The sequence below is a fragment of the Staurois parvus genome, unplaced genomic scaffold (assembly GCF_062004578.1).
Source record: "Staurois parvus isolate SC_StPar_1 unplaced genomic scaffold, SC_StPar_1.0 ptg000007l, whole genome shotgun sequence".
In the NCBI taxonomy this organism is placed as follows: Eukaryota; Metazoa; Chordata; class Amphibia; order Anura; family Ranidae; genus Staurois; species Staurois parvus.
This window is the reverse complement of record NW_028317803.1, coordinates 938,167-947,500: the sequence shown is the minus strand read 5'-3', so window position 1 is coordinate 947,500 and position 9,334 is coordinate 938,167. Positions and strand designations below refer to the sequence as shown.

General features: G+C 39.5%; 1 protein-coding gene across 4 annotated transcripts in view; it reads right to left on the bottom strand.

Annotated features, from left to right (window-relative positions):
• Positions 1-9,334, bottom strand: part of DACH1 (dachshund family transcription factor 1) — a 439,484-nt gene that overhangs the window by 108,400 nt on the left and 321,750 nt on the right. For all 4 annotated transcript variants that reach the window (XM_089668267.1, XM_089668310.1, XM_089668302.1 and 1 more), the window contains one exon: positions 1,520-1,655. In XM_089668267.1, the coding sequence (XP_089524393.1) occupies positions 1,520-1,655 (136 nt within the window). The remainder of the gene's footprint in view (positions 1-1,519; positions 1,656-9,334) is intronic.

The window sequence follows — 9,334 nt, the reverse complement described above, 5'->3', positions numbered from 1 at the left end:
GTGGTATCTCTTAGGTGATAAATTAGATCATGTATACACTGCATTCAGTTTTAATTTTAGCCATCAGAAAAAAAAAATAGTTTAACCTAAACTTAAGATGCGAAAACAATAAAGCACTGAATCTGTGGACCTATAGTTTAATATTTTTTAATAGCCATTTCTCAAGCACCTCTCTGCACATTAATAAGTACAATTAACTTTTTTAACTTTAGGAAGCAAGGGTCAAAACTAAAACTGTTTGCAGAACTTTGGTCTAAAAACAAAGGAGTCAAAAAGAATGTAAATATATGTGCTATTTAAGCAATACTCATTATGACATTCTATTTATTACTTTACTATTACTTTAAACATGATAATAGTATTTGAAACCAACCCATTTATGAAGTTATATAGAGACTATTAGTGATATTGATTATATTGATATAGAGAATATTTATATTTTCTGTACATGTTTATGCTTGTATTGAATAATGCTGATTTCATCTAATTAAAAGATCAGTTGACATTTACAGTTAGGATATTGAAGAGGAGAAGATGTCTTCAGAAACTGATATGAGACATTGACTTTACTGCTATCTAGTGGAAAATCTATCAGGCATGCAGGGGGTACAATATCTCACTATGGTGTCCGTTTATGAACCAGCGGTAATAGATCGCTGCTCAGTTCTCCGGCATTCTCGGAGAACACAGTTCTCCTGTGAATGCAGTTTATGAAGCAGTTCTCCAAACGAAGGGAGAACGGTCTCCAAACGCTGGAGAACAGTCTACAAACTCTGGAAAACGGCTGATTTTACTATAATCTCGTGAGATTACAGTAAAAGATCAGTTTACTAAACAGAGGTAAATTATCTCTGCTTAGTTTACGGTCCCTCTGATTCTCCAGCTCTGGGCTGGAGAATCTGGAGGGAGAACACAGATCTCCAGTGAAGAGCTGACATGATCTCCTGAGTGTCATAAACTGTGAATGACCAGAGAATAGCTGAGATCCGTTGAATCGCAGCTATTCTCTGTGTCATAAACGGACACCTAAATACCAGGATTCCTTTTCCCAATACTGCCACACAAGGTGACTCAACACCACACAGGTTAACAATAGCACACAACTAGGTTCTCTATTCATCTAAATCCTTCTATCCACAACTAGCCTGCGCTAATAGGCACTCACAGGTTAGTGCAAAGAGGTAAAATATAGGGGGTCATTTACTAAAGGAATAGAGGCTGTGCATTTATCAAAGTGTTGGTAGATAAATTGAACCTGTGTACGCATAGATTACTCAATCATTCACTGCAAAAAACTGTTTTATCTCTTACTTCTCTCACACATAAATGGATATTCACAGTGCAAACAGGATCACTTTATTTACTCACATTTACTTTGCTAAGTGAATAACCTCTATTCCTTTGGTAAATCACACCACTGATGTGTTTTACTGACATGCAATTTTAGGTTGTATGTGAATTAACTATTAGGATGCTAAAAGGTAAATTGTTGTGTTGAATGATGAAATATAGGACATACGTATTCTGTCTGAGGAACTTTCGGTCCTTGCTGGAGAGCTAGAAACACTGCTACTTCTGTGGGATGAAGGATGACTTCCAGGTCTTCGCCCATCTTCAAGGGAGGGGGCAGGGGAAGGGCTATCTGGAACTCGTTCCTGTAAGAAACAGTAACAACAAAAAAAAAAAAATCAGTTGTTTACAGAAAAAAACAGCAAACAATATTTAAATAGTAGATGAGCAAAATAAAACAACAAATACCTTACACAAGTAACCCGCATGTATATTCTTAGATTGCTGAATAGGTGGAAAAAAATGTGTCTGTGTTTGTAATATTCTTTTTTTAATAGAGCCTACAGTATTCTATCATTTTCATTCAAGTGTTTTACTTCATATGGGTTTGTGTAGTAGTGATACTATGTACAGTAGGTAAGCAGGTGCACAGCCTTATGTACCTGCCCAGTCAAGCATCATATAGAGTTTTGCTGGAGACTGTATTCTGCTTACAATGTGTTTTGTTCTCTAAGTTCAAGCAACAGTGCACATAAGCTTCTTTGAGATCTCAGGGACAAGGTCAAGAAATGCAGACATGAGTTTACAATCCAGTGAACTCTTTCACTGCTGCTGCTATGCTCTGAATACAGCTTCCACACAGTGAACACAAGTTCTACATAAAAAAGTATTATTATTATTATTATTATTATTATTATTATTACATCGAGTTTATATAGCGCCAAAGGGTTTGCTCAGTGCTGTACAATAGAGGGGGGGGGGACAATACATGAAACAGTACAGCAACAAGTACCTCTGTTCAAGCAAGCTAAAGATACTGTATGTAATGTAATTGAGGACATAATGGATAATATTGTTATACTGTGTCAAACTACACCATCTTAACGGCCAAACACCCCTTATATATTTCAGGTAGGAGGTGACTTGGGACCTGGAGGTCACCGGAAGTATTTGCAAGTGTATGTTTCCCCTTTCTAGGTTCAGGCACAAATAGCATGCAAAAAGCAGATACCTAGGTTATAAGAGGCAAGCAGCCTTTAAAGGCCTAGGACAGCCGTCATTATTCACATCATTTTTTTAAACAAAGGATTTTTGGGTCCCACAACAAATACCAAAAAAAGCTGTCATGGTTATGGGCTCTGGCCTGTATCTACTGAGCCTCACTATTGGCTGTAGGATAGACCAACTAACCAATAGTCAGGTTTAGTTGTGTTTCAGAAAAAGTAATTATTAAGAAAAAGGGGGGGGGGGGGCTAAAAGCATAAAAGTTGCTTGACAGATGGAAAAAGGCAAGGTGTTAGGCCATTGAACCCCCAGCATCTTTACTTCATGGGCACTGATGTCAGTAGACTCTTCATTCCTTTACATGAAGATTCTGTTGACATACACCCTAATGCATAACCATTGCTGCTACAGAATACTAGACCCAGAACTGAAACACCACAAGAAATGCTATTTACACTTTTGGAGACCCTAACTTTGCTTCAATAACATCTGAACAGTAAGAACTTCTGCCAGACGTGTCCTCCCTGGGGGATACAATCTCTATATTTGTCTTGCACTGTTATTAGGGCAGAACGTGATGGGAAATCCAGTTTTATGGCTGCCAACAGAACAAGAGGCAAGGTTTTGCACAGAACAGCCCCAAAACACACCCCGGCTGGAGCTCCTGGCTCCATTTCCCCCCCACTGAGTGCCCCCAGAACCAGCCGCTTGCTCTGGGAACACTCATGCATAATGATTCCCAAGCCCTGCTCTATGTGTTCATAAGGCACACAGGCTTCACCCCACCTTCCACTCTGATGGCTTTTTAGTTGTCTGTGAAGGTTCTCATTTATCTAATTTATCCAGGTCATGTTATAGCTAGTAAAAGTTAGTCACATTTAACTGGACTTGTTCTGTAATTTTGAAGCCATTTCATAGCTTCTTCAAGTTGCTTCTTCAGTTCCAATAAGTGCCAGGGAGATACAGTATTTATATTCAAATCTTAAGCCGCCTAAACGTGTATTCACTATATTTAGTCTCCCACAGTACAGAGAACATGGAAATGCAACTATTTTAGTAAATATAAAATACATTTTCTTATTAGCAGTATATAGCAGTCTTGTGACTTCTATCACTGTCCAGCTGAGCACTGGTTAAAGCTTGTGGGAGGAGTTTTCTTTCTGCTCTGACTTTCCCGTGAGGCTGCATAACCCCTGATCCTCTGTCTAGACAGTGCTGATCACATGCACTCGCCCAAAGAAAATAATACTCTAGCCATACACACTAAACTGAGCATGTGCAGAGTGACTCCTAGAGCTCTGTATTGTCAGAAGATGGATTGGGGACAGTAGAAGAAAGGAGGGATCAGAAAACACAGGATCAAACAGCCTTTTTACACAATGTGGAGGATTAACCCCTTAGGTTCCACACTGAGTATAACAAGCATGCTTTACTGCATATACAGACTGATTTTACTGTTGTGGGTTTAGTAACACTTTAAGGGCATGGCAGCCCACTTTTATTAAATTAAATGTATTCCTTTCAAAGCTGTCCATGCAGGGGTTTCAGCTTCAAAAAGCAAACAACTGGAAAAATGTTGAGCCACCTGACTCCATTCTCAGCAGCACAACTGCTCTCTTTAGTCTCTCAGACCTAGGGTTCTTCTAGATCATTCAGCCCTGGTTACAGCGCTTCACTGCACAGGCTCACTCCTGGCTTGTAAACAGGGTTCTCTGGTCCTTAAAGCCTGTTCCCTCTACAGATGTCCAGATTCCTTCCAGCCTCTTGGACCTGTTAGCTGCCTCAGTTTTCTCAGTCTCCCAGACCCTCTCTTGGTTTCCCAGACTCATGTAGCTCATCCGTCTTTCCCAGTCATTGGGCAAGGATTCCCCTTCACAAGGGATGAAATCTCTAGCAGGGACACCCAGCTTTCCTGACAGGGCTCTGTCTCCAAACAGCAGCATCTGCAACTCCTACTGCTCTTAGGTGCTCTCAAACCTGGCTTACATGACCGTGTACACCTGTGCACTCACCCAGACTGCAGGTTTCTCACAAAGTCCAGACACAGGATTAAAAATTCCATCCCAGCCAAGACACTCTAGAACAGCAATGGGCAAACTATGGCCCGCGGGCCGTATACGGCTCGGCGGACCTTTTAATCCGGCCCGCGGAGCGTGATACTGTCAGGATGGCTGACAGGACGTGTGTAGGCGGGGCAGCGTGACAAACGTGAGGGGAGCTAGGCTCCTCTCACAGTCTGCCCTGAAGACCGTAACGGCGCGGGAACACGGCGAGAGGAACGCGTGGAGCAAAGGTAAGTAAATTGACACAGGGGGGACTTGGGGACTTAATATGGGGGATGAATTAATATGGGGGATGAATTACTATAGGGGGGATGAATTACTATATGGGGGATGAATTACTATGGGGGATGAATTACTATATGGGGGATGAATTACTATATGGGGGATGAATTACTATGGGGGATGAATTACTATATGGGGGATTAATTACTATGCTTACTATGGGGGAATATTACTATACATACTATGGATGACACATACACATCATTCATCTACTCTTGGTCCGGCCCCCGGGTCCAATATATGAACCCATTGCGGCCCTCAAGTCAAAAAGTTTGCCCCTGATCTAGAACCTTCAAACTCCAGGCCCTAATCGGGGGCTACCAAACCTAGAGAAAACTTAAAACGTAGTTTTATCTGCTCACAAAACACATGCTGGAGTTTCTCAAACTGCACCTTTGAGAATGCTGTGTCATTTTTCCAACCATTTCTTAATCTCACATAATGGCAGGGCCATGCACTGTCACTTATATATTCAATGGTTGAGCTACATGTCTTTCACATGTAGGTTCCTGTTACACTGCCAAAATGCAAACTAATCAAAGTGGACTGTCACAAACCTTGCTTATAATTGTCATTAAACCTTAAAACCATGCTTCATGTACTATTGTTGCTGTCCTCTTTGTCTCTACAGCCTGTGTTTTCAGTACAATCTTGCAAACAATTCTGCCAATAGGGTGGCTACGTTTCCATCCAGGGTCTTTCTGGAGCCTGCATGATGTGCATGCCACCAGCCGGGACTACAAAGGTTGGGGAGGAGAAATCAGCTAAAGCTCTATTATAGCGAGCAGGCATGTACATTATGGGTGGAAACTGAGGTTGCAGGAAGCCTCCTGACAGTATTACAGATGGCGTACCTGTGCATTATGGGCAGGGGGCTAGGAATCATGGTCCCTATGTAGGAGGCCAACTGATGGTATTAGAGTGGACATACTTGCATATTATATACTGGGTGCAAGGAATCATGGTAGCCCCAAAGCATAAAGTCACATGACACAACAGTGAGTGTCCCCCCGATCCAGATGTTCAGTGAAGTGACACAAAATTAGGACTAGCTGTACAAATTTTGTGTGGACATATGTAAATCTTTGAGAATAATACTGCTAATCTAATAAATATTCTGGCAAATGTCAATAGTAACATTGTAGGGTAAATGTATTTTCTTTACCCTACAGTGGGACATCCCCATCCTTTCTCCAGTTAAAATGTGATGGGCAGGGATGCCCAAAACATTGTTCATGGATTTTGCAGTGATTTCTCAGGTCCCACAAGAGGGTGAAGTAAATACATTTTAATTGCATATTTAATTTTCAGCTTATAATGATATTTCCGGCTACTGAATGTCAGAGACTAAACATAAACTAAACATTAACGCCGTCTTAGTACTGCATCTATGTTACTTTCAAAATCACTGTAACACAAAATATTTAAAAATGCATGGAAATATCCCTGCCCATGTCTTCAGCATGTACAATACAGGTCATGGCAATCAAACATAGAGTGATTCATGATTGTCAGGATCTACTATTCCAGCCTGTTACAGCTCCTCTGCCATTCAACCATCTCATATATCTAAACATTCTATTACAAAAGGACATCTAATGCTCATCTCATTTCAGAAAGGGCAGATTCAAAAAAAAATCTTTCAGCATGAGGCCAAGGCAGCTACATAATATATCCCATAAAACCATGTATAGTCCTCAAAATGTAATTTCAAGAAAGTTGACCTAAGGTATCGCTTTCTTAGTATAATTTTAAAGCTATTTATAATCATTATAATCTGAATAATATTTTCTGTTTCCAAAAAAAAGTGATCTTTTTATTCAGCATTTTCATGTAAGCAACCTTTTTACAATATTATAAGCATACACTATGCTCTAGAGTACAACAACCCCCCTTTTAAACAGCATAAAACAGGCGAATCTAATAAACACAGAGAGTGAATTCATGAAATAAATGGCTCAATGTAAATAAGACACAACTGCAAGCCAGCTAAGTAACATTTGCTAGTTCAGCTCATTTACTGTGTAGACACATAACCAAGAGATTTGGTAAACTGTCTAGATTAACAATCAGAAAATATGTCCAGGCAGACCAGATCCATCCAACTTGATTGCTAATAAATAAAATCTAAGGTAGATTTTGTTTTTCTTCTCTTGTATACCCAATAACTAGTTGTAAATTGCTAACCCCAAGCTGTTATACCAGTTTTTTCTATAGACAGCAAATATATTATTCTGGGACTCATAAGTGGTGAAATACACTTTTTCAAATTTCAGCAAACAGCATTATGGATAGAAGTTCTAAACTTTTGGTGTTGAATGCATTTATATATTGTTTGGAATTATACCATTTATTAACATTTATTAACAGCGTACATAACCTACAAAGTTATTTTTTTTTTAATTTCTAGATACTGTTTGCCAGTTGTTTAAATCCAATAGAGCTTTGATTGATGCTTGTATAGCACGTCTGTAAACCTATATATAAGGTGGTCAAAGGCAAAGCCTAGTAAAATGTGTTTTTCTGTGTCTCAATTTTGCAGCCATCTCCATCTATTTACGTATCTGTACAGTAGAGAATATCTTTGTGTCCATTTTAAAGCTGTATGTAAAGTGTAGATTCCTCATGTTTCTGTATTGCACAGTGATGGATCAGCCAACAGAAAATTTAGAGCTCTAGGCACTTTAGACATATCCTGCCTTTCCTCTATGTGATCTACATTCTGGTATGTAAAGACAAAGCACTAGCATTTGTACTTAATACATTTCCCCGGCACACAAGTCTTTTTTTTCATAACAAGAAAACAATTTTTTTTTGCAGTTTTTTTAGGAAAATTGGTTTGTTCTTTAACTGGAACCTGAAAATGTATGTATACTACTTTCCACTGTACAACCCAAAACACTAGTCAGAAATAGTGATGAGTTGAACTGCCGTGGGTAAGTTTGCCAGGGGTTCTGTAAACTTCAAAGAAGTTCAGATGCTGAACCTGAGCGCCACTGAAATCAATGGGAGCCAAATCTGTCAAATTAAATATGCAAATGTTCTGTACTAATAGGCTAGGACTGTCAAAAAATGCATGGGGTGTAGAGGGTTGGCACTGCCCTGCGGAACACGTACCAATACAAAAAAAAAGGTTTAAAAAAAATCCATTGGGAACAGGAGCGCTGATTTTGTTTTTGAATACTTAAAGTGGAGAATTAAAATGGCCTGGGGGAAGAAATAATATTATGCCTGGGGGGTGCACTACTACTGCCTGTGAAGGGGCGCATCTCTGTGATGTGCAGAAAGTGCTGCAGCAGCACTGACAATTAAATAATGAAAAAGGCTTTAAAAAGCTGGTAAATTACTTTGACATCTGTAACTGTCAACTTCTTTGTTTAAAAAAAAACACACAAACTAAAGTCTTCTATGTATTGGGGTGGGGGTGGCGGGGAGGGGGCATTTGGAGAGGTTTGTGTGCTGTGTTTTTTTTAAACTAAAGAAGATGAAAATGGAAGCTGTCAGTCATTTTAAATCAATTTAAATAGTCATTTTTTCTTTTTTTTTCTCCAGCCTCCCCCAAAATACCCTTTGAGTAGAGCCTTTCAGTTTGGTTTGAATTTTAAGGAGGTAACTTACGCGCGCAAAAAAATGTGTTAGGTTTCCCAGGAAATCCATACAAGACCCTTCAGGTCAGCATGCAGCCTGGCTGGCCAAGAAAGGGGAGGGAGAAAGTGTGCAGACCCCCCTCCTTAGCCATACTAGGCCACATGTCATTCACATGAGGGGGTGTCTAAATAGAGGGGACCCACCTGGTAAAGAACCTTGTTCACATGTTAATGAGGACAAGGTCATCCCCTGCCTGGTGGTTATGGAGGCCTGAAAGCAGGGGGCTTATCAGAATCTGGAATTCCTTTAAATAATAAGGGGGCCCCCAGATACTGCTCCCCATGTGAATTAATTGTCAGTCACGATGTTTGCCACCCAACGGCACGCTGGGAAAAAGACATTAATTTAGAAACAACAGAAAAAAGCATATCTTTTTTTTTTCACTAATGTGATTAGCTTTAAAAATAAATGTTCTTTTCAAGACACACTCAAGCACAAACATTGCAGTGTTATACATGTTGTACCTAAGCAAAAGAGAAAGCATATCAGTTATTATAAAGTAATCATAAAAGTGGGTTTGTTCCAATCCTCATTCATTCCACAAGATGCCTGGTTCATAAAGTAAAAATTCATTATAGTTCTATTTTGCACAGCAACCAAAAATATTACCACACCTTGTTTCTCAGGTTTCATTTTCTGAGTATTGGACTGCAAACCAAGAAGGTTTCAAACTTGACTGAACTAACAAAGTACAGTATTGTTTAGTACAAAAAGTCATACTATTTTTGTATAATTCTTTCATCTTTTTGTAGTAAGGCCCATGCATTAGATACCACATTCCCTTCATCCAGTAATAAAAATCAATAGTATAGCAATATACGCTCTCA